Raw genomic sequence first — 27,142 nt, 5'->3', positions numbered from 1 at the left:
TGTATAAGCATGGGTTTGTTTCTGGGCTCTCTATTCTGTTCCATTGATCTATGTGTCTATTTTTATGCCAGTACCATTCTTTTTTTTTTTTTCTTAAGTAAACCCTACACCCAGTGTGGGGCTTGAACTCATGACCCTGAGATCAAGAGTCACATGCTCTACTGACTGAGCCAGCCAGGCACCCCCTGTTTTTATTACTAGAACTTTGTAGTATATCTTAAAATCTGGGGATTGTGACACCTACCAGCTTTGTTCTTTTTCAAGGTTGCTGTGGCTATTCAGTGTCTTTGTGTTTCCATACAAACTTTAGTACTATTTGTTCTAGTTCTCTGAAAAATGCTGTTGGTATTTTGATAGGGATTGTATTATATCTGTAGATTGCTTTGGGGTAGTATGGACACTTTAATAATATTGGTTCTTCCAATCCCTGAGCATGGGATAGCTTTCCATTTGTTTGTGTCATCCTCAATTTCTTTTTTTTTTTAATTTTATTTTATTATGTTATGTTAGTCACCATACGGTACATCATTAGTTTTTGATGTAGTGTTCCATGATTCATTGTTTTCGTATAACACCCAGGGCTCCATGCAATACGTGCCTTCCCTAATACCCATCCCCCCACCCACCTCCCCTCTAAAACCCTCAATTTGTTTCTCGGAGTCCATAGTCTCTCATGGTTTGTCTCCGCCTCCAATTTCCCCCCCTTCATTTTTCCCTTCCTTCTCCTAATGTCCTCCATGCTATTCCTTATGTTCCACAAATAAGTGAAACCGTATAATTGACTTTCTCTGCTTCAAAAAATAGAAACAGAAGGAAAGCTTTCAGACTCATTCTATGAGGCCAGCATTACCTTAATCCCCAAACCAGGCAAAGACCCCATCAAAAAGGAGAATTTCAGAACAATATCCCTGATGAATATGGATTCCCAAAATTCTCAACAAAATCCTAGCTAATAGGACCCAACAATACATTAAAAGGATCACCTTCAATTTCTTTCATCCGTGTTTTATAGTTTTCAGAGTACAAGTCTTTCACCTCCTTGGTTGTTTAATAATAGGTATTTAGTATTTTTGGCACAATTGTAAGTGGGATTGTTTTCTTAATTTCTCTTTCTGCAATTTCATTATTAGTGTATAGAAATGCAATAGATTTATTAATTTTGTATGCTGTGACTTTACTGAATTCATTTATCAACAGCAGTAGTTTTGGTGGAGTCCTAAGGGTTTTCTATATATAGTCTCATGTCATCTGCAAATAGTGAATGTTTTACTTCTTCCTTACCAATTTGGATGCCCTTTATTTCTTTTTTCTTGTCTGATTGCTGTAAAAATCCAATATACATCTTAAGACAGTTCTTTTCATATCCTTTCTCCAACTGATGGTGGAAAAATTGTTTCTATTTATGTATGTTTTCCATTTAGATAAAAATGCTATCTGTTAAAAAAATTTTTGGTGTCACAAATGACCTGAGATTTCTTTTAGGGAGCAAGCAATGAAAAGACAAGGGCAACAAATGTTATTCAATTTAACACTTTCCCAAAGCCAATCTTTCTCTGATTGATGAATGAAAACTCATAATAACAGAATGCCACATTTTAACACTTACTACTTTAGAAAGATAATTATATAATAGGTAATTCTATAACCATACGACATTAAGAATTCCTACAAATCAATAAGTAGCACATATATATTTTTAAAATGGGTAATAGATACAAAAAAGTAATTCATATAAGAAATATTCATAGAAGAACTAAGAATGGCCAATAGGCATATAAAAACATGCTAAACATTAATAATAATTAAAGAATGTTAATTAAAATATGAAAATATTTCCCTATCAATTACCAAAAACAAAAATGATCAAGAATATTCAACCCTCATAAGGACATGGAAAAATAAAAGTATATCTACATTGATGGTAGGAGTATAAATATTTGGTGTAATCTTTCTGAAAGTCAATCTGATGGTCTCTATAAAATCTTAAACACATACACTTACCCTAATCCCCAGCAATCCCATTTTTAAAATCTATCCTATGAAAATATTAGTGTAAGTATATAATGATATATTTATAAGGGTATTCATTATAGCATTAGCATGGGAGAGTGAATAAGTAAATTTCAGTATGTACATACAATGGAATATGAAGCTCTCATTTTAAAAGGCAGAACTTCTTCGTTATTATTTTGGAAAAATGTCTAAGATATATTATTAAGCAATGAAAATAAGTTGTAGAAAAATATATATAGCACTTCATTTTTTTCTGAAAAAGAAACTCTGCACATAGGCATATATGAAAGCATAGAAAAATGTCTGCATGTAAACACAAACCCTTAATGATGATAATCTCTGCAGGGGAAGAGACTTTGGTTTGAAGAGAAGGAAGAGGGAAGATTTTTTATCTTCTTATTTAATACTCTGCATTGTTTGAATTCATTTGAACAAGTATATGTTTTTATTTTAAAAAATGAAGAAGTATTTAAATAGAACATTTATTGGGTTTTGCACTGTACCCATTTTGGGGTTATTTCACCATTGCAATCCTTTATGAAGAGTCACTTGACAGGAGACTATTCTCTTAGAACCTCTAAAGGAAAACAAACGAACAAAAAACACCTAGAAACAGCAGATTCTCTGCTTGAGTCAGCATCCCTTCATTTCACTAAGGGATAAATTAAATCTAAAGTAAATGTTTGAGATTAGTAACCTACACAAAGCACTTTCAACAACAAAGACAGTGAAGATAAAGAGACAAACCCACCTGGACTATATCCAAAACCATGCCGGCTGAAACTGTTCCAAAACCAGCTAGCAAAAATGGCACCAGTATTTGCAATGCCATGACGCCACTGGATTCCTTTGGTGATTTCTGGTTTGCTTCCACAATGGCGTCTTCATCCCCATCACTAGATGCATCTTCATTCTGTAACATGGCGGCAGCTTCTGCAGTGCCCTTTCCATCACAGTAATTGTAGTTGGCATAGTCATCATACTTGGGGCTACAGCCTGCTGGTGCGTGCCCATTATTGCCATGAAAAGACTGCTCTGAGAAATTGTGAAACTCCATGTGCTGCTCGGATCGACTGCTAAAAGTCTGTGCTGCTGTTGATAATCCATCTTGCCAAATACCGTTTGCTTTCTTGTGCCTATCTTCCTGGTTTTTCTGATAAATTACCGGAACCATACTCAACAACAAGTTTAAAAACTTATCAGATTGAATTGTATTTAAGCTTAAAGTCCAGTCTACTAAACCTCCTCCACTACTTGTGTTATTAGTAATAGATCTTCCTTTGCTGTTAGTCATATTGTCATCGCAAAAGACCCTGTACTCCTTAGATCTCAAGAGTCATGAACCATTGTAGGTAAATCAGAACCACACAAATGCTGGTTTAAATTAAGATGTTGACTTCATTTTGTAGGAAATAATGTTTCTAATAAAAGGTGTTTAGAAGTTCCACAGAGGCACTGGATCTGAAAAGAAGAAAAGAGAATAATTTTTAAAAATCAGATTAACAATCTTGATACTTAAGATTCTCAATAAAACACACATGTTCTTAAACCAACCCGAAGGTAATGACACTATCTATACTTTGTGGGCTTAAACATAGAACTGTTTTGAGCCACACAGCTACTCTGTAAACAGAAATCTAGTACAGAGCTATTGTGCTCAATCTTTGTTAAAAGTGTTTCTTATCTTTGCATACTTTACTTAATTGATGCCTATGTAAAGCCATCAAGTCCCTGAAGTTCTACAGTAGACAAATTCATTAAATAAAGTGATGGCTTCTTGGGGGCCTGGGTGGCTCAGCCGGTTAAGTGACTGACTTCTTGGTTTAGGCTCAGGTCATGATTTCATGGGCTGGGAGATCAAGCCCTGTTGTGGGCTCTGCACTCAGCAGGGAGTCTGCTTGAAGATTCTCTCCCTCTGCCCCCCCCACCTCAAATAAATAAATATTTAAAGTGATGGCTTCTATTACTATAGGGAAGTCTCAGAATCAAATTGTTACAACTCTTCACACATGTCAGTACATAATAAGAGGTAAAGTATATGGCATTATATTTTAAATATTAAATGGTTACTTTATTTACAACCTAATGTAATATATATTTTATCAAAATGTTATTTTTATTAAAATATGAGGAGACAATGATAATGCTTGCCATAAAAATACTTGGTAAATATTCTGAATACTGGTCAGGGCATTTATTTCACATATAAAAATAGGTTGGAGTCATATTCATACAATTCATTATAATTGACTTAGGAAAACAATCTCTATTATCTACCAAATAACCAAAATGAAAAGGGATTACAGATACTCACTAACTGCTCTACTTTGCAAGCCAACCAAAAGAAAGCTTATAATGCACTTACTACTTATGCTCTTCTCAAAGGCTGCTCTGACCACCAACCCCAGAGTAGGCCCCTGAGTGGCTGGCCAGTGACCAAATTCTCTCTAAAGACTGAACTAAGAGACACAGACACACACTGTAGCTAGTTCGACAGTGATGGACCCAGAGGCTGCCCGACTATTGGGATAGCTGCTACCATAGCTACAGAGGTTTTCAAAGCAATCTACTGCAGTGGGTCTAAAGGTCTCAGGTCAGGAACACCCAGGCCTGCCTTGTACACCCAAGGCCATCCGAGATCAAGAAATTGGCACTTATTTGATAATGGGTAGATGACCCCACTGCCCAACTGCACTGCCCACCCACCAAGTGAGACTAAGAATTATTGCTGTCAGTACTGCTGCTTTTAATAAAAATTATTATATCCTTCAATGTTTGCTGCCAATTCCTTAGAATGTCCATCTCCACTCCTTGGATAGGAAGATCAATAGCAAGGAATGGCAAACAGAGGTATGTGGCCGGTGCTAGGGCCTGTCTCATCTACCTCATCATTCACTCACTTTCCTTCCTTCCTTCTTGTGATTGTGGAGGAGTCTTGGAATTCCTACTGGGAAACATCTTAAAATAGATTCTAGGACCCCAGACCTACTGACTTGGAATATCTATGTTTGAGGCCTGTACATCTTTCTTTTTAAACTCCCCAAGGGATTATGGTACAGAATTCTTATGGACTTGCCCTGAGAATCCAATGAGTAGATTAAGTACTAGTTGCCATTTTTTTGCCACCTGCAGGTTGATCAGTATACCAGAGAAAGGCAGAGTTTAAAGAAAACAAGATGAATGGAACCAGTGTCCAGAGTAAAGCCAAGAGAAACCAAGTAGTCCCAGAAAGAGAGAGACGGCCAGAATAGTTGCCTGAGAACCTTCCAGGTATTGAGAGGCTCCGCTGTACTTCTTGAACTTACGAGATTCCCAGCAGCCTTATATGAGTAGATGGAGAGGGTTTCTGTTTCTTCAACCCATTTGTGTCTTTTTAAGGAGCGAGCATTTCACTGCCTCAAGGAGATCTTCAATTAAATAAAATATAAAACAAACCTCAAAGGGATTGAGCTTTAAGACAAGTGTATACTAGTGAAGGGCCTGTGATGGATACGGGCAGTTTCTTCTTCTTTTGAAGCAGAATTATCCAGTTGATTAAAATGGAAATGCAGAGAATTGGGGAAACATGACCAACTAACACTAGACAGAAAAATGAAGGGGAGGGAAGGGGGGAAAAAAAGAGGAATTTCCCAAGACAAGTCATCTCTGTTAGAATATTTACAGGACATGGCTAAGCACATACCCAACACAGAGTTGGCCAAGCAGGATCCAAATGCAAAGACACGTCCAGCTCATACTTTTGCTCCTAATATCCTCACTTCAGCATAAGCAATTCAGAAGGTAAGATGGAAGATGGATACTCAACCAGGGCCTCTGTGGTACAGAGACCATTAGGTAGGGCTGAAATCCAGCCCAAGGCTCCATTCATGGGATTGCCTTTCTCTGGAAGGCACTCTGTTTTAAAATTTATACAAATTTCCATTTCCAGATGAAACTGTTCTTTCTCCATTCCATGCAATTCTGATAGGTCTATCAATCAACGGTATCGTACCCTCCAGATCACATAATGACAAGTGGCTCAAGCAGGACCTAAGTTCTCCCCTTTTCATATATTTGTTTTCTTATTATTGCCCGAGCACCTACTAGATGCTGGGGATACACCAAATTAACAAAATAGGCACCATTCCTGCTTCTAATGGATTTTAACTTGTAGTGGGGAGGATAAACAACCTGGTTGATAAACAACCAGGTGAACAAACAAATGAGATAATTTGTGATAAAGGCTATAAAGGAAACAGCTGATTTAATGAAGAATGAGTAAGTTACAGGGCTACTTTAGAGTGGAAGGCCTCAGGAAGAGTTTTCTCACTTCTCTTTGGTGTGACATCATCCTGAAGCTGCCACTTTATCTTCCACCTCAAAAGGTCCCCTCTATCACCACCAACAACATCACTACCACTTGAAGGGAAGCCCATCTACATTAGAAGAGGATCCACAGAAAGAGAATCAAAGCCAGGAGATGAGACGGTCTCATAATAATTAGAACCTCTATTTTATTTATGTAAAGCTCATTCCAGCCCTGTTGTTCCCAATTATATGGGCCAATAACTCTTCACTGTATAAGCTAGTCTGAGTGGTGTTTCTGTCCTAACAGTTTTTTAATAATGCAATTTGGAATTAGTAGGGATTATTACCTTGTTAACAGGTGCATGCCATAGACCACATATCACCATTTTGCGCTGAGAAATATGTGTTTATTTTTATTCTATCCTTCATTTTATCCAGTTAGTGTGTGATGATCAGTTAGCCTAATGCTTGCTTACTGACAAGTTCCATTAGCTCCCTTAAAGACTCCTTAAACTGAGGCGCCTGGGTGGCTCAGTCGTTAAGCATCTGCCTTCGGCTCAGGTCATGATCCCAGGGTCCTGGGATTGAGCCCCGCATTGGGCTCCCTGCTCCGCGGGAAGCCTGCTTCTCCCTCTCCCACTCCCCCTGCTTGTGTTCCCTCTCTCGCTGTGTCTCTCTCTGTCAAATAAATAAATAAGATCTTTAAAAAAAAAAAAAAAAGACTCCTTAAACTTTCTTCTTTTAAAGAAATCACCTAGGAACTCACTGAGTAATGGATTACAATCAAAATACTTTGTAATGGATTTAAAGTGAGTAATGTACATACAGAGCAACCAACAATTGGTTGCTCTATATTATTTACCCATGCATGAGTAAAAACCGGTAATAATTTTAAAAATAACTAAACAGAATTTGGCAAAGTTTCCCCTAGATTTAAGGTACTTAAGTTAAAGAATGCTAATGGAGATATTTATGGGTCACTCCTCAGCTACTTAGTATGTTATATTAATCTAGTACCAACCTAACTGAGAAGAAACAGTGTCTTTAGAACTTTAATAGAGTAGACTTGGTTTAAAATCTGAATTCTGTGTGTCAGTTACAAAGAAACAAATCTCTAAGAACAAAGAATCTGCTACTCTGCTTGCTAATGGCCAATATTTGCACAAAACAGAAGTTGCAAATAAAAAAAACTAAACAAAAACAAAAAAAACCCAGCCTGCAGCAGTAGACTACAAGTAGAATTGGTTAAAACGGTGTGTCTTGGGACTTTTTGTTTTCCAAAATTCCTAAATGAAAAAAAAATTATTTATCTATACTACTCATCTAGTGTCAGTAAAATATATGGCCTGATTCAAAAACCCGAGATTGAGTGGCTGTATCAAATACTATTATTTAGCAGTTCTGTTCCAAAGACTCTTTAGGTGCTATGGACAGCCAACATGGGGGCAACTCTACTTTAGTGCCTTAGACCCTTGTTACTCAAACTACAGTTTATGGTCCAACTTCACTGGCATCCCCTGGGAGCTTGTTAGAAATGCAGGATCTCAGCTCCCACCCCTACTCCAATCTATGAATCAAAACCTGCACTTTTAATAGCATCTCCAAGTGATTTGTGCACACATGAAAGTTGGAGGAGCACCTCTCTGTACATTCAAAAAAGAATCTGATTTATATTCACCACACTAAAAATGAGATGTTGTCAGACTTTCAAATATGAACAAGGACATGAGCACTGGTAATACATAAAACACTACTAGTGCGACAGTAAACGTTATAGCGCCTTGGAAAACAATGGGCATTATCTACTAAAATTAAAGATGTATATGCCCCACATTCCAGCAATTCCACCCTAAGTTCATACCCTGAAGAGACTCCTGCACTGTACACCAGAAGACACATAAAGGAATGTCCTCAGCAGCATTTTCATACTAGCAAAAAACTGGAATTAACTCAAGAGAAAACCTAAATTGTGGGATATTCACACACTGGAATATATGAAAGGTATGATAAACACCAATTTCAAGAGAATGGTTATATTTGGCTAAGTGGTATAAAAGCAGATAGGGGGCTTCAGAGGTATTGGTTATATTTTTTCAGCTTGATAGTGGACACCTGCTTATTATTGTCCTTTATTTATATACACTACATGAGTGTTTCAGTATGCATGATATTGTAGATTTTATTTTCCTCCCATTATTGCTGCCCTCCTGTAAGAGAATTATCTCCACCTGTTGCCACCTTAGTTGAAGGGACTATGAGAGGATTAATGTGAAGAAAAGGGAACTTCACACACTGCTGGCGGGATTCTAAAGTGGTACAGCCATTATGGAAAGCAATATGGAGGATCCTCAAAAAATTAAAAATAGAACTACCATATGACCCAGCAATTTCACTTCTGGGAACATATCCAAAGGAAACAAAGACACTGACTTGAAAAGATATCTGCACTCCTGTGTTCAGAGCACCATTATTTACAATAACCAAAACATGGAAACAACCTAAGTGTCCACTGACAGGTAAGTGGACAAAGAAGTTGTGGTGTATATATATACATAAACACATAATGGAATATTATTCAGCCATTAAAAAACAAAAAAAAAAACAAAAAAACAAGGAAATCCTGCCATTTGTGACAACATGGATGGACCTTGAGGGCATTATGAAGTGAAGTGAAGTAAGTCAAAAAGAGAAATGGGCATACCATATGATCTAATTTATATGTACAATCTTGAAAAAAAAATAAAATAAAAAAGGAAAGAGAAAACACAAGAAAGAAAAAAAACCCAAACTCATAGAAAAAAGATCAGACTTGCGGTTACCAGAGATGGGGGCGGGGGGTGTGTGTGGAACAGATGGGGGAATTTGAGGAAAGACGTCAAAGAGTACAAACTTCCTGTTATAAGATACACAAGTACTAGGGATGTAATGTGCAACATGATGACTATTGTTACCACTGCTATAGGATATATAAAAGTTGCAGTTCTCCCCACAAGGAGAAAAAAGGTTTGTTTGTTTTTTATTCTATCTATATGGCATGATGGATGTTAACTAAACTTATTGTTGTAATTATTTCACAATATACATAAGTCAAACCTTTATGCTGTAAACCTGAAACTCACAGTGATGTATGTCAATTATACCTCAATAAAACTGGAAAAAAAAAATATATATATATACACAAAATCTAAAATTTTTTTAAATGATCTATTTCTAAAAAATAAGTGTACATTTTAACACCAAGAATGTAGAAGAGGAGGGGCGCCTGGATGACTAGGGAGGAACAGCATGTGACACTTGATCTCGGGGTCGTGAGTTCGAGCCCCACATTGGAGGAAGAGATTACTTAAAATGAATGAATTAAAACTTAAAAAAATAAAATTAAAAAAAAAGAATGTAGAAGGGGCAAAATCTCAGACTAAAAGACAGCCTTCCCACTGAACACATTTAGACTTATGAAGAACTCATTCCATGTTCCCTATGACAGTTTTATCATATGAGAGCCCTGGTCTACAGAGTCATATCAGGGACCGACCAACTTAAAGAAATATAAACTAATACCAGATACCCCTTATGAATTCAACTTCAGTTACAAAAATGAAAAACATTAACATTCAAATTGTTTGTTTTTAAAAGTTAGGAAAAAGCAGTGTATTGTATGTGTGTTGATTTACTAAACCATTATCTCGGAGAAAATCCCCTCCTGTGCTGGAGGAAGCATGCCATTTCATTGCAAAGGTTAAATAATACACTTGAAAAATCCGGCAGAGCTATGAGTTAGCAGGCCTATCATGCCTAATTACTAAGAAAGGCATTAAATGAGAGCTTAATACTTTGTTATAGTCCCATAACAAAAATGTTTTGAGTTACTCTGTTACCAGTATTATCACATTTAGTCAAAAATCTCAAAACCTGTCCATCAGCTGGTTATTTTATATTTGTATAAATATATTTGCATAAATTGTATATATTTGTATAAATTGTGTACACTCTGCTTCTTTCATTTTCTCTTTGAGTGTATCTCTTCTGTGTTTCTGTTATTCAAAAGTAGGTAGTAACCAAACAGGATGTATTACGTGGTCAGTTAGTTTTCAGAAAGGTTATGGCAAACAAAACCAGAGTCAGCTGATATGCAAATTATTTCCTTGTTTCATAAAAAATATTGGTTCATTCTTTTGAATAATACTCAGTTAAGTACTTAACTGTTTAATCATATAATTGGTTCATAAAGAAGGATTATGTCTATTTAATTTGCTTTTTGCAGCACCCAAACAGCAGGCCGACTTTATGGCTGTTCAGTTTTCTTTAACTATTTTCATTTTAAGCTCTAAACCTGTGTAAACTTAAATCTTCACCAATTTCTCTCAATGATTAACTCCTTCCATTTAAGTGAAAATGATGTTTAAAAGCCTTTTAGGTATCAGTTTCATTACCTGAACCTCAGCTTCTCCATTTCTTATCCACAATTATCTTTTCCTGAAGAATTTACCATCAAATCAGCACATACCCCAAACAGCTCCTAAACACACCCTTCTGGTTTTCTCATGTTCACCCCAACACCACTCTCTGCCATTCTGCCATGACCTCATGCCAAACCCGCCTCCCTTGGGTGCTCATCAGAACCCAGCAGGACACCCTAGTCCCATTTATGGAGATCAGAGACCGTGACTGCTTGACTACTGAGTCATACTCAAAAACTCTCTTCTCCACTCAAGCTAGCCCTACAGCTATTACTAAAATCATTTCTCATTTTTAGCCCTTTGATTTCATCATTCTCATCCACTGGGCTCCCTACATCGCTTATTTGGGGTTCCTAACGTTTCACACGGGCTCAATGCCTTCTACTAGATTACCTAAACCAGGTAAATTATTCTAAGTTTCCTTTATTCAATCCAATTTCTTTTATTCAGCTTTTCCACTTCTATACCCTCTACCCAATTGTTCCTAACACCTAGGAACTTGCACCTCATTCAATGATAAAAATATCCAACCTCAAAGAAATCTACCCAAATTAATGTAAAACTAAAGGCAATGATAAAAGTATCCAACCTCAAAGAAATCTACCCAAATTAATGTAAAACTAAGGGTACAGAGAGGAAAGAACAGTCAAAATTAAATGCCAAAAATACAGTTAGCAATCTTCCTATCACTTACGGTTTAAAAAAGAGAATTTTTTTTTTTTAAATGAAAGGCATCCATTTGGTTGTCCAGTGCCAATTCCCACATGAAAGAAATTACATGTTGCGTTTCCTGTGATATTTTAATGTATCACTTGGCCCTCAAGAGAAATCTAAAATGGTGATGTAAAAGAAATCTCAAGAATTCCGAATGTACTATCGCTGCTTGGCAGAGGTATATAATTCATGGTATCCAGTTAAGAATGTATAACTAGAAAAAGTGTATGAATGTCTTCTGCTCACGTCCTATATCTAAACAAGGAATAGGAACTACCCACAGTAACAATTCTAAGGAATGAAGGTGAGCCCACTCAATAACTGTCCCACAGACTTTATAAATTGGTCCAAACAACAGCTTAGTTATAGTAATTTACATATCTTATAAATTTTTATCATTCTTCAGCTCCTTTAAAAGTGCTTAGAAACTGAGGGGCGTCTGGGTGGCTCAGTCAGTTAAGCATCCGACTCTTGCTTTCGGCTCATGTCATGATCTCAGGGTCCTGGGATCAAGCCCCATGTTCAGCTCTGTACTGGGAGCCAAGTAGGCTTGGGATTCTCTCTCCCTCTCCCTCTGCCCTTCCCCCTGCACCCATGCACATGCACTCTCTCACTCTCTAATAAATAAATAAAATCTTTTTTTAAAAAGTACTTATAAAGTGGAATATAAGACAGACTACCTCACAAATACTGTCCTCCCTGGTTAAAAGGCTCACCTCCAAAGTACAATGAAAGTATCGCCCTGTCTTTTTTTTTTTTCTTTTTTGGCTAAAATACATAATTAGCTTCTTTTAAAAATCTTGACTTCTTTGACTTAAATCGAATCTTAGCACTCACATAAGTTTTATTTAGGTAGGAGGTAGTGATATCAATCTTCCTTGGCAAGTTAGGAAAAACTGGGAGAAGTGAAAGGACAATTAACTGCCATTTTAGTAACACTGAATTGCTATAAAATTGGTGGTCCTGATAATTCCCTAACAAACACAAAAGCTTGAGAAGTCAGGACATAATTCAGCTACTGATATCCAAAAACTAGCTGACTGCATAAAACAATCACTCATTTCCAAGATTGCCCACTGACAGAAAAGAGTAATGTCATAAAATTTATCAATTCTTTCTATATGCCTAAAAGACAACCAAACATTTGTAAAGAATTTAAGCCCAGAGAAAAAATCAGTGGGTATAATAAATCTTCTGTATAATAAATCCTCAACATATCTCAAATAATTTTTCAAAGAAAACCAGATTCACAGCAACTGACTTTGTTTTCAGAATCACAACCCTCAATTCCACTAATTAATTAATTTTTGGAAGAATGATTTAGAAGGATACACCAAAACAAGCTAATGAATCAACTAAAACACAATTCGCAGTTAATCCGTTTCTATTTACTGAGAAAATGTTGACAGAATAAATATGTGTGTCCAAAGAACTAAGTGTATTGCATAAACAAAGTACAATTTATCCTACCAAGTGCCATCAGTTAAATTATATCTAGTCCCTATCAAACCAACCAACTAAAAAATGGGGGGAAAGATTCAATCATTTAACTAGATATTCTGATTAAATTCACAGCAATACACAAATTCTTTTTATAACACAGGAAGCCAACTATTACCAGAAATATCAGTTAGTGCTACTGTTTGAAAAAACTTGAGGAATAGTTGGATAGTAAAGGAGTTCAATCAGAGAACCCCGTTTTGAAGTTGAGAAACTGCTTTTCAATAATAAAACAAAGTATATTTCTCTTACTCTATCTTAAACAGTTTTTACATGTATCTTATTAAAAACTACCACTTAATGACTCTCTCCTTTAATTGATAAGCAATTGATGTTCATTAATTTCCTGAGAACTACTGCTGAGAACATCCCCTTCTCATCAATCATTCATGTATAAAGTCATATGAAACTTTATTCAGAAATAATAGCTGCAGATAGCCTTGCTACTGAAAACTGGTATTTTTACATTTCTTTAATAAATATTGAGCCACCTTTTTTTTTTTTTTTTTAACCTCAGCAGTGAGGAAACTTACAGGTATATCAGAAATTCAAGCCTATGGTCAATTTATAGTTTTATTTTCTCTGGTACTAGTTTTGTAATTTTTTTTTAAAACCAACATTTCTTATAGGTGTTGTTTTTTATAAACTGACTCAACACTTCCATGTAAAACATAGTGTACATAAGAATAAAACATAAATACATTTCCTTACCAGTTTTCTCTGGCACTTGTGAATCTGAACTACCTAAATTTAGAAAATAAGTTATGAGTTCATCAGCATTTCAAATGAGTAAAAATTATTATTCAGAATTCATACGAAAGTATACTTTCATACTTTCCCCTATAACACATCCTTATATTTTTAGAGAGAATTCAACTCTAAAAATGCAAACCCACTTCTGGACCAACATAAAATATACACTTAGCTCTCTGTATAATTAAACTGAAAACTGAAAATGAAAACTTCCAGAATTTTAAGGTGCAGAAAGGATGCCAAGGTGCCAAAGTTGAAAAGAAAAAGAAAATCCTATTTTTAAGAACAGAGAAAGGAAGAAAGGAAGCTAACATGTCAAAGTTTAAAAGAAAAATATAAGTTTGTTTTTAAGAAAAGTAAAAGGAAAACATGATTTGTCCCATGTAAAGTTAGCATTTTTCTTCTACATTTTAAGACCTGGAGTGTCCCATAATTTTCATGGTATCTCACTTCAACTATTTACTCAAACCACGTCTATCCATCCACCGGCCCACCCTCTTCCCTATCTCAGAGGTGAAGCAGCACCCTGATGCACAGGCCACACTAAATCACAATACCTTCCAGAGTGATCAAACAGGACAGCTCCTTCCCTGAGGTGTTTCCTCAGGTGGGAGCCTAACATCACCTTCTCTGGCTGGGCCACCCTCACAGGGGCACCAGCACCACCGAGGGAGATGAAACTGATCTTCTACCTTCCCAAACTGCACTTTCCCTTAAGAGTGCTCCCTGGTACACAGTGCTGTGAAGTCAGTTCAAGTGCACGGACTCAGTACAAGAGACTCCATGCAGATTAGGTAAGCGACAAGTACACAGTGTTATGTTACTCAATTATCTTGGCAGCGAAGTGAAACAATGGCCTAACTCAGTATCTTTACTCCCTGCAATCAAGTCTCTCCTCTACCCTTTGGTCAGGGCTGTGCATGTTTTTATTCAAGTATCAGTTTTAAAAAAGGGAGGGGGGAAGCTCTACCAAAGCCACCTAAAAACCAACTTAGCTGTCATGATGGTTTTTGCTCAAAAAATGTCCCGACTACCCTTCCTTCTTTCCCAGCTCATTTGAAATTGTGCTTCTGATGTCCACTAACATAGGGTTTTTTTTTTAATTATTTTTCTTTTTCTCACAGAAGCAATAGGTCTTCCGTGGAAAAAAAAAAAGCAAGGATACATAAAAATTATTTATTCTGGAAACCCATTATTCAGAGATAATCACTGATGACATATTGGTATATAGAACTCTTTTTTTACTATACTTTTTCTCTGTATAATTTTAAAACAAAAATAGGCTCATATTGTACATATTATTTTGTATCCTGCTTTTTGCATTTCATAAAACATCCCCCAAATTTCCTTATCAATAATATTCTACAAAGTTACTTTTAATAGTTACTTACAATTTCCTCTTTCTAAAACTCCTAGGAGCTCCCAAATGGCCACTTTCTTTCCTACTTCTCCCTCTCCACTCATTCCCCAGTAAGAACAGCACAACTAAAAGGCCTTCATTTAATGGACACATCCTAAACACTGCCAGATAGCTGGCATTCCGTATTCATTTTTCCATTTTCATAGCCATGATTTCATTTATATTTGTTAGATAATCGCGAACAAGTTACTGCATCTGCCCTACCACACTCCAAAGCAGGGCCAGATTACCACCAAGTCTATGGTGTGTCTCCCCCCACAATCCATCACATATTATTTCAAAATGATAATAACTCCAAACAAATTAAGAGTCACAAAAAGGTATGATTCTTCCCAGAAAGACTACCTCATTGTTTCTTTAAAAATTACAAAACATTAATGATTTTCTCTCTCTTCTGGAGTTTGAAATGCATGCGTAGATTGCCTACTTGGCACTGCCCCTAGGGATTAAGAAAGGGCTAGATTTTGTCCTAAAGAGTAATAGGATTTAATTTTTTCCTCAAGTTTGTATTTAAATTTCAGTTAGTGTAATTACACTAATACAGTGTAATATTAGTTTCAGGTGTAGAACTTAGTGATTCAAGAATAACATGATTTTAAATTCAGATTATAAAATCTATGCACAAAATCCCATACCTGAGTATATAGATTTCAGGCAAGTACATTTTTTTTTTTTTTCTGTGCTGTTGGGAGTTGTGACCCAGGAACATTTTTTTTTTCTTAATTTTATTATGTTATGTTAGTCACCATACAATACATCATTAGTTTTTGATGTGGTGATCCACGATCCATTGTTCAGGCAAGTACATTTTGAAAAGGAGAGAATATTACCTGCCTGTTCCAAGTTGTATTACTGATGTGGAACCACTGGCAAATGCTTTACGCTATGTTTGAAACTGTACAAAGCTTACTGAGCTATTTGCTATCCTTTCGTTAAATGAATTAATAACAGGACTTGCATTGGGTGATTTTATGGGGAAATTCCAAGTGACTTATTCAGCAAATCTCCACACTTCAATTAAGAGAGAGAATTTTCTTTCAAAAAATTCAATGTCAAGAAGTATCAATATACTAATGATATTGAGAGTAGTTCAGAGCTTGGGCTCCAAAGTCAAACTGCTTTGGCTTAAATACTGACTTTCACTAGCTGTGGGACCTATGCCTCTATACTTCAGTTTCCTCATGAAAAAATACCTCCCTCATTGGGTTTTGTGAAGATTAAATTACTTAATACATGTAAAGTGCATAGATCAGTGTATTGAGCCCTCAAAAAATGTTATTATCATTAGTCATCATTCTTTTTATACATTTTTATAAAAGGTTCAAAACCTAATTTCCCATCTCTTTTGCCCCTTACTAAGGAATATACAATACCGTATGATCACAAAAATATTGTACATTGCTGTATTGAACCCCGGCTTATAATTTTCAGATCCACTGCTTTGTTACAATTTTCTTTAAAAAATCAACTGAGGTTTAATATTTACCTTTTATATAATTTATCCCATCCTACTTTTTTTTTTAAGATTATTTATTTGAGAGAGAGACAGCGACCGAGGCGGGGAGGAGGAGAGGGAGAGAGAAACTTTAGCAGACTCTGTGTTCAGCACAGAGCCCAAAGCAGGGTTTGCTCTCATGACCCTGAGATTATGACCTGAGCTGAAACCTAGAGTTGGACACTTAACTGACTACAGCACCCAGGCGCCTCTATCCCATCCTACTTTTAATTAATTAAACTACCAGCAAGCTATAAACTGTTGTATATATATACTGACCAGTATGTACATACACTACATAGTACTTACATATACTGAATAGAGGTCTTCAGGAAACCACAGTGTTTTAAAAGAAAAAAAGAAAATGAAAGCTGGAATAGGAAGTAGCTCTAATACCACTGTTTACATATCATATCTGATGTATTTTTTTCATTTTAAAAAGAGATCTAAATAACATTTTTACAATCTACAAATAAAACAGACTGCCTTAAACCACTACTGTAAGGTCTATTCTGGACCAAAGAACTAAGTCTACTCAACCAGAACATGAAGCACTTGGAAAGATGGAATCCATCATGAGTTTGGCTGGGGTTATTCTGAAGCCTAATAATCAGGAAAGGCCAGAGGACAAGAGTTTTCTGACTTTTATTAAAAAAGCAAATTCAAATGTTACTATAAAAATTCTTTACTAATTGTTTATCTAAAAACATAGAGGAAAGTGGCAGATATCATGAAAAAAAGAGCAGCCCATGCTCTGGACTCTCACATAATCTTTTTTGAAAACCTGGGAGACACACATGTTCACACATTGCAGTTTAGGAAACTGAGTCTCGAAGACGTTAAGGAATCTGCCCAAGTTGTAGTCAGTAAGATGAAGATGCAAGATCTTGAATTCATGACTTCCTGACTAACCGGCTAGTGATAAGGAAGACACTACTGGCATTTTATGGTATGATCCTTCCACACCAGGTACATGGCCCTGGGGGACGAGAATGACACAACCAAGGTCCTTCCAAGGCTCGTTCTCAGCTCTGCTCATGCCCAATAATGGAATCCAGTAAATTAGATTCAAGTTATTTTTTAACACATTTGATGGCTCAAGAATGAAAATCGCTCCTTCTTAAGTCTCAACCCTAATTCACAGGTGAACTCTGGGCATTTTCTTCTATTACTCAACTAATAAATGAGCAAGTATTTACTGAAGACCCAGAAATTTAGCTGTATCATAAATTGCCCTTTTTTAATAAGTGCCACATAAATCTGTAGAAGGAAGAGACCACTTCTATTTTTAATACCTGCCCACCCCCACAATGCGCTTACTTTGCAAAAAACATTATTGCCCTTATTTACATGAAGGTCATCCTTTACTAATTTATGAGCTTTTGATACAAAATTCTACATATTTCCCATTCAGTATTAGTCAAAATGTGGGTGTTCACTAAAAATATGTTGAAAGAAGGAATGAACAAAACAATGGTGAGCAGAACCTTAAAGAACAGGTAAGAAAGATTTAGAGAGATGGGAAAAAAAGGCAGGGGTGGTGAGGTGGGGGGTGAAGGGGGAGTGCATTCTAACAAGGTGACTGGTTAGCAGCCAGAAGACTACTGGGGAAATCAAGAGACAGGTCTGTGTAGAACATTCCTGTCATCATGTAGCAAAATGGTAAACTGGGTAAGATCTGGAATCCTGATCTGGAATCCCCTAGGGGGCTTAGGACTTCATTTCTAAATTAGGTCCATAGTTTTTAAACATTTTTTTTTAATGCAGAGCAATTATTTGTTTAAATTAAACCCTATGTGAAATCCCTATATATAAAATAGGAACAAACAAAGCAGTACAGGGTTTAGTACCCTGGTTCCCACCCACTCAGTCTTCACCTACCCAACTTGAGAAGAACCAGAAGCCCCCTCATGGGAGCACAATTAAAAAACCACTGGGCTAGAAAAAGGTCTGGAAGGACAGATACAAAAGTGCTCAGAGTATTTACTTCTAAAGAACTACGTTGGCCTAGGTTGGGGGGGGGGCGGTGTAGGGTAAGGAAGGACTTGAAATACCATTTTCACTTTTTAAATCTTGCATATTTTTATATTATTTGGATTTTTGTTTATATTGAGCACTTTTTATTTTTCAATTTAAAAAGTAATAAATAAGAAATCATTGCTCTAAAATAGCACTTTTAATGGTTAAATTTCAAGCTCACTGCCACATTTTAATGAATCATTTCCCTATAGCAGGACATTTTCTTGACTAAACTACACTGTAATGAAAATGAACATCTTTGTGCATAATAATTTCCCATACTTAGAATTATTTCCTTGGGATAAATTTATACAAGTTAGCAGTTTCAGTTTAGGTTCTACGATGCATTGCTTAAAATAGGACTCTGTAGAACATAAAAATATAAAATTCAGTATGTAATTTTAAAAAGCCATCCCATATTAGCAAAATTAGATTCTAACACACATGTTTAAGCTGCATAAAATCTGATTTACAAAACTAATTAGCCAAGTTTCCACATCTCAAAAGTATATTAAAGAGAAATTTGAATCAGAACTTGAAATCTCTCTACCTTTCATGAATTTTTCATAACTTCTCTTGCCACTTATCGAAACTATACACTTAAAGAATTTTTCCTTCACAGTTGGGTTTCACAATCTAATTCTGTGAAGTCACAGTACTGTGAGAGTACAATCATTCTCTGGCAACAAACTGACATCATTAGATTCTTACTTGTAAGTTCTTTGGGGTATATGGATATTCTATTTTTACTTCTTCTAAGACCAAAATTTTTTTTCTGTTGCCTCTCCATTAAGCTCATATGATTGATACATTTTAATCTAATTTATTCTCTTTCTTCCTAGCCATCTTTATAAAACTGTCTTTTGGTGAGTGCTCAGAAAAATGCCTATCCAAACAAAATATAAATGACTGCTGGATTGCCTCCTCTCATGAATGATCTGTCATTGCTCTGTACTCCTTGGGAAGAAAAACTCCCTAATCAGAAAATCTGTTGTTCTTTTTCTTCTCTCTGTTTTAATATATCATAAGAGTGCTTTTTGTTAAATTATCTTTTAAATAAATCAGTATGATTCTATCACTAACATGATTCCAACTGAGAAAAGAAGAATTTCTTTTTTTTTTTTTTTTAAAGATCTTATTTATTTATTTGACAGGGAGAGACACAGCGAGAGAGGAACCACAAGCAGGGGGAGTGGGAGAGGGAGAAGCAGGCTTCCCGCTGAGGGGGAGCCCGATGTGGGACTCGATCCCAGGACTCTGGAATCATGACCTGAGCCAAAGGCAGATGCTTAATGACTGAGCTACCCAGTCACCCAAAAGAAGAATTTCTTTTTTTTTTTTTAAAGATTTTATTTATTTGAGAGAGAGAGAGAATGAGAGACAGAGAGCATGAGAGGGAGGAGGGTCAGAGGGAGAAGCAGACTCCCTGCCAAACAGGGAGCCCAATGCGGGACTCGATCCCAGGACTCCAGGATCATGACCTGAGCCGAAGGCAGTCGCTTAACCAACTGAGCCACCCAGGCGCCCCAAAAAGAAGAATTTCTAATAAAACTTTTTCCTTTTTCCAAAAGCAAGTATTATTAGAAATGCCAAGGTCATTTCTACTACTATGTAACAGTGCTAAAATTAAGAATGTTTAGACTCTATCAACAAAGATTTGCTTAATCCCTACTGAGTACCAAGCACTAAGCTAAATACCAGAGGTTCAACATGAGTAAGACAGAAGCAAGATCTACTCTTAAGCAGACCTTTCCGTCAGTGCAAAGGCACTTAGCCAGACTATAAATCTTTATGAAATGGGAGGTTCCAGTACCAAAAACAGTGGAAAGATTTTTTAGAAAAAATAGATTAGAACGAACTTTGGAATACCTGTAACATTGGGCCAAAGAATTTGTAGTTTATATTCAAATAGAGAAACAGTGGACACTCAAAATGATCTTTAGAAAATATTAATCTAATCAGCTCCTTATTGAAACTTTCAGTGGCTTCTCATTTCCTCTACGACAAATGCAAATTCTTTAATAAGGCTAAGTAAATCCTGCATCATCATTATTTCCACCGGCCTAAGACCTCTGGCTGTTTTCACACTAGGCTTTTTCTCTGCTTCCTCTATTGCAGATTTTCAAACTTTACATCTCACAATCTAGTAAATATGTGTGACAGGTTCTTCTTTCTATTTGATTTCTTTTTAAAACATGCAGGTCACAACCCACTAAACTAAATTTATAATCTACTCGTGAGTGCCACAGTACCTGCAGTTTGAAAAATACTACTTTAGGGTTAATACAGGAGGAGGAGCAAGACGGTGGAAGAGTAGGAGACCTAAATTTCGTCTGGTCCCAGGAATTCAGCTAGATAGGGATCAAAACCATTCTGAACACCTACGAACTCAACAGAAGATCAAAGAAAAGAATAGCAGCAACTCTCTGAACAGAAAAGCGACCACTTTCTGGAAGGTCTCTTCTGATTTGTTTAGTATCTATTTTTCTAGGGTCATCGCTACCCTGTTAGCATTTTGTTCTCTTATTCATCTATTCTCCTCTGGACAAAATGACAACACGGAAAAACTCACCTCAAAAAAAAGAACAAGAAGCAGTACCGACTGCCAGGGACCTAATCAATACGGACATTAGTAAGATGTCGAAACTAGAGTTCAGAAAGACAATTTTAAAGATACTAGCTGGGCTTGAAAAAAGTACAGAAGATATTAGAGAAACCCTTTCTGGAGAAATAAAAGAACTAAAATCTAACCAAGTCGAAATCAAAAAGGCTATTAATGAGATGCAATCAAAAATTGAGGCCCTAACTGCTAGGATAAATGAGGCAGAAGAGAGAATTAGTGATATAGAAGACCAAATGATGGAAAATAAAGAAGCTGTGAAAAAGAGAGATAAACAACTAATGGATCACGAGGGCAGAATTCAAGAGATAAGCGATACCATAAGACAAAACAATATTAGAATAATTGGAATCCCAAAAGAAGAAGAAAGAGAGAGAGGGGCAGAAGGTATATTGGAGCAAATTATAGCGGAGAACTTCCCTAATTTGGGGGAGGAAACAGGCATCAAAATCCAGAAGGCACAGAGAACCTCCCTCAAAATCAATAAAAATAGGTCAACACCCTGACATCTAATAGTAAAACTTACAAGTCTCAGAGACAAAGAGAAAATCGTGAAAGCAGCTCAGGATAAGAGATCTGTAACCTACAATGGTAGAAACATTAGATTAGCAACAGACCTATCCACAGAGACCCGGCAGGCCAGAAAGGACTGGCAGGATATATTCAGAGCACTAAATGAGAAAAATATGCAGCCAAGAATACTATATCCAGATAGGCTGTCACTGAAAATATAAGGAGAGATAAAAAGCTTCCAGGACAAACAAAAACTAAAGGAATTTGCAAACACGAAACTAGTCAGCCCTACAAGAAATATTGAAAGGGGTCCTCTAAGCAAAGAGAGAGCCTAAAAGCAACATAGACCAGAAAGGAACACAGACAACATACAGTAACAATCACCTTACAGGCAATACAATGGCACTAAATTCATATCTTTCAATAGTTACCCTGAATGTAAATGGGCTAAACACTCCAATCAAAAGACACAGGGTATCAGATTGGATTAAAAAAACAAGACCCATCGATATGCTGTCTGCAAGACACTCATTTTAGACCCAAAGACACCTCCAGATTGAAAGTGAGGGGATGGAAAACCATTTACCATGCTAATGGACATCAAAAGAAAGCTGGGGTGGCAATCCTTATATCAGAAAAATTAGATTTTAAACCAAAGACTATAAAAAGAGATGAGGAAGGACACTACATCATACTTAAAGGGTCTATCCAACAAGAAGATCTAATAATTGTAAATATCTATGCCCCTAACATGGGAACAGCCAATTATATAAGCCAATTAATAACAAAATCAAAGAAACACATCGACAACAATACAATAGTAGTGGGGGACTTTAACACCCCCCTCACTGAAATGGACAGATCATCTAAGCAAAAGATCAACAAGGAAATAAAGACTTTAAATGACACACTGGACCAAATGGACTTCACAGATATATTCAGAACATTCCATCCCAAACAACAGAATACACATTCTTCTCTAGTGCCCAGGGAACATTCTCCAGAATAGATCACATCCTAGGTCATAAATCAGGTCTCAACCAGTACCAAAAGATTGGGATCATGCCCTGCATATATTCGGACCACAATGCTTTGAAATTAGAACTCAATCACAAGAGGAAAGTCGGAAAGAACTCAAATATATGGAGGTTAAGAGCATCCTACTAAAGAATGAATGGGTCAACCAGGAAATTAAAGAAGAGTTAAAAATTCACAGAAACAAATGAGAATGAAAACACAACTGTTCAAAATCTTTGGGATGCAGCAAAGGCAGTCCTAAGAGGAAAGTAGATAGCAATACAAGCCTTTCTCAAGAAAAAAGGAAGGTCTCAAATACACAACCTAACCCTACACCTAAAGGTGCTGGAGAAAGAACAGCAAATAAAGCCTAAACCCAGCAAGAGAAGAGAAATAATAAAGATCAGAGCAGAAATCAATGAAATAGAACAGTAGAACAGATCAACAAAACTAGGAGCTGGTTCTTTGAAAGAATTAACAAGATTGATAAACCCCTGGCCAGACTTACCAAAAACAAAAGAGAAATGACCCAAATAAATAAAATAATGAATGAAAGAGATATCACAACCAACATCAAAGAAATACAAACAATTATAAGAACATATTACGAGCAACTCTATGCCAGCAAATTAGATAATCTGGAAGAAATGGATGCATTCCTAGAGATGTATCAACTACCAAAACTGAACCAGGAAGAAACAGAAAGCCTGAACAGACCTATAACCACTAAGGAAATTGAAGCAGTAATCAAAAATCTCCCAAAAAACAAAAGCCCAGGGCCAGATGGCTTCCCAGGGGAATTCTACCAAACATTTCAAGAAGAATTAATACCTATTCTTCTGAAACTGTTCCAAAAAATAGAAATGGAAGGAAAACTTCCAAACTCGTTTTGTGAGGCCACCATTACCTTGATCCCAAAACCAGACAAAGACCCCATCAAAAAGGAGAATTACAGACCAATATCCCTGATGAACATGGATGCAAAAATTCTCACCAAAATACTAGCCAATAGGATCCAACAGCACATTAAAAGGATTATTCACCATGACCAAGTGCGATTTATCCTTGGGCTGCAAGTTTGGTACCACATCCGCAAAGCAATCAATGTGATACAATACATTAATAAAAGAAAGAACAAGAACCATATGATCCTCTCAATAGACGCAGAAAAAGCATTTGACAAAGTACAGCATCCTTTCTTGATAAGAACTCTTCAGAGTGTAGGGATAGAGGGTACATACCTCAATATCATAAAAGCCATCTATGAAAAACCCACAGTGAATATCATTCTCAATGGGGAAAAACTGAGAGCTTTCCCTCTAAGGTCAGGAACACGGCAGGGATGTCCACTATCACCACTGCTATTCAACAGTACTAGGAGTCCTGGCCACAGCAATCAGACAACAAAAGGAAATAAGAGGTATCTGAATCGGCAAAGAAGAAGTCAAACTCTCACTCTTTGCAGATGATATGATACTTTATGTGGAAAACCCAAAAGACTCCACCCCAAAACTGCTAGAACTCATACAGGAATTCAGTCAAGTGGCAGGATATAAAATCAATGCACAGAAATCAGTGGCATTCCTATACACCAACAACAAGACAGAGAAAGAGAAATTAAGGAGTCAATCCCATTTACGACTGCACCCCAAACCATAAGATACCTAGGAATAAATCTAACCAAAGAGGCAAAGGATCTGTACTCAGAAAACTATAAAATACTCATGAAAGAAATTGAGGAAGACACAAAGAAATGGAAAAACGTTCCATGGTCATGGATTGGAAGAACAAATATCGTGAAGATGTCAAAGCTACCTAGAGCAATCTACACATTCAATGCAATCCCTATCAAAATACCATCAACTTTTTTCAAAGAAATGGAACAAATAATCCTAAAATTTGTATGGACAAGAAAAGACCCTGAATAGCCAGAAGAATGTTGAAAAAGAAAAGCAAAGCTGGTGGCATCACAGTTCCAGACTTCAAGCTCTATTACAAAGCTGTCATCATCAAGATAGTATGGTACTGGCACAAAAACAGACAGATAGATCAATGGAACAGAATAAAGAGCCCAGAAATGGACCCTCAACTCTATGGTCAACTAATCTTCCAACAAAGCAGGAAAGAATGTCCAATGGAAAAAAGACAGCCTCTTCAACAAATGGTGTTGGGAACATTGGACAGCCACATGCAGAAGAATGAAACTGGACCATTTCCTTACATCACACACAAAAATAGACACAAAATGGATGAAAGACCCAAATGTGAGACAAGAGCCCATCAAAATCCTAAAGGAGAACACAGGCAGCAACCTCTTTGACCTCAGCCAAAGCAACTTCTTCCTAGAAACATCGCCAAAGGCAAGGGAAGCAAGGGCAAAAATGAACTATTGGGACTTCATCAAGATAAAAAGCTTTTGCACAGCAAAAAAAAATAGTCAACAAAACCAAAAGACAACCGACAGAATGGGAGAAGATATTTGCAAATGACATATCAGATAAAGGGCTAGTATCCAAAATCTATAAAGAACTTCTCAAAGTCAACACCCAAAGAACAAAGAATCCAATCAAGAAATGCGCAGAAGACATGAACAGATTTTTTTTTCCAAGAGGACATCCAAATGGCCAACAGACACATGAAAAAGTGCTCAACATCACTCAGCATCAGGGAAATCCAAATCAAAACCTCAATGAGATACCACCTCACACCAGTCAGAATGGCTAAAATTAACAAGTCAGGAAACGACAGATGTTGGCGGGGATGTGGAAAAAGGGGAACCCTCCTACACTGTTGGTGGGAATGCAAGCTGGTGCAGCCACTCTGGAAAACAGTATGGAGGTTCCTCAAAAAGTTGAAAATAGAGCTACCCTACAACCCAGCAATTGCACTACTGGGCATTTACTCCCAAGACAAATGTAGGAATCTGAAGGGGTACGTGCACCCCAATGTTTATAGCAGCAATGTCCACAATAGCCAAACTATGGAAAGAGCCAAGATGTCCATCAACAGATGAATGGATAAAGAAGATGTGGTGTGTGTGTGTGTGTGTGCACACACACACACACAGGAATATTATGCAGCCATCAAAAAGAATGAAATCTTGCCATTTGCAATGACGTGGATGGAACTGGAGGGTATTATGCTGAGTGAAATAAGTCAATCAGAGAAAGACATGTATCATATGATCTCACTGATATGAGGAATTCTTAATCTCAGGAAACAAACTGAGGGTTGCTGGAGTGGTGGGGAGTGGGAAGGATGGGGTGGCTAGGTGATAGACGCTGCGGAGGGTATGTGCTACAGTGAGCGCTGTGAATTGTGTGAGACTGTTGAATCGCAGACCTGTATATCTGAAACAAATAATACATAATATGTTTAAAAAAAAAAAGATATCTCCCTCTGACCCTCCCCCCTCTCATGTGCTCTCTCATTCTCTCTCTCTCAAATAACTAAATAAAATCTTGAAAAAAAAAAAAGATAGCAGGAAGGGAAAAATGAAGGGGGGGAGATCGGAGGGGGAGATGAACCATGAGACTTTGGACTCTGAGAAACAAACTGAGGGTTCTAGAGGGGAGGGGGTGGGGGATGGGTTAGCCTGGTGATGGGTATTAAAGAGGGCACGTTCTGCATGGAGCACTGGGTGTTATACACAAACAATGGATCATGGAACACTACATCAAAAACTAATGATGTAATATATGGTGATTAACATAATAAAATAAAAGAAAAAAGAAAAATACTACTTTAGTATACCACCCTCTCTCACTTCTTGGCCTTTCCATATGTTCTTTTTTTCCTGAAACTCTTGCTCATCCCCACTCTTCCCTTTTACTTGGCTACTTCCTATTCTACTTTGTGACCTTAGCCTTTTTTTTTTTTTTAATATTTTATTTATTTGTCAGAGAGACAACAAGCAGGGGGAACAGCAGGCAGAGAGAGAAACAGGCTCCCCACTGAGCAAGGAGCCCATGCGGGATTTGATCCCAGGACTCTGGGATTATGACCTGAGCCACAGGCGTCCCTGTGACTTTAGCTCTTAACCACACTTCCCCTGACCCTCCCAGATGAGTTCCCCCTCCTCTGTGGTCCCAAAGTACCCTGAACTTTCTAACATGTATTATACTTTATTGTGATTGTTCTTGCACTAGTTGTCTTTTAGGCTGTAAACTCCATAAAGGCAAGGACCCTTTCTCGTTCACTGCTGAATCCCAAGGGCCTAGACTAGTGCCTATTACGTATTAGACACTCAGTAAATATTTGAGGAGTAAAAAAGTTAGGATATAGACTTAATAATCTATATCCACACAATGAAACAATCATCCACTTAAAACTGT

The 27,142-nt window shown here is 36.9% G+C and overlaps 1 protein-coding gene across 1 annotated transcript in view; it reads right to left on the bottom strand.

Annotated features, from left to right (window-relative positions):
• SLC41A2 (solute carrier family 41 member 2) overlaps positions 1-27,142 on the bottom strand; it is a 113,575-nt gene that overhangs the window by 82,101 nt on the left and 4,332 nt on the right. Inside the window, exon 2 of the mRNA XM_034987685.1 lies at positions 2,765-3,474. Coding sequence (XP_034843576.1) covers positions 2,765-3,307 — 543 coding nt within the window. The 5' untranslated portion in view covers positions 3,308-3,474. The remainder of the gene's footprint in view (positions 1-2,764; positions 3,475-27,142) is intronic.

Source organism: Mirounga leonina, unplaced genomic scaffold, assembly GCF_011800145.1.
Source record: "Mirounga leonina isolate KUSES-001 unplaced genomic scaffold, KU_Mleo_1.0 Mir_418, whole genome shotgun sequence".
Lineage (NCBI taxonomy): Eukaryota > Metazoa > Chordata > Mammalia > Carnivora > Phocidae > Mirounga > Mirounga leonina.
Note: the sequence above shows the minus strand (reverse complement) of the source record. Positions and strands in the feature narration are given on the sequence as shown.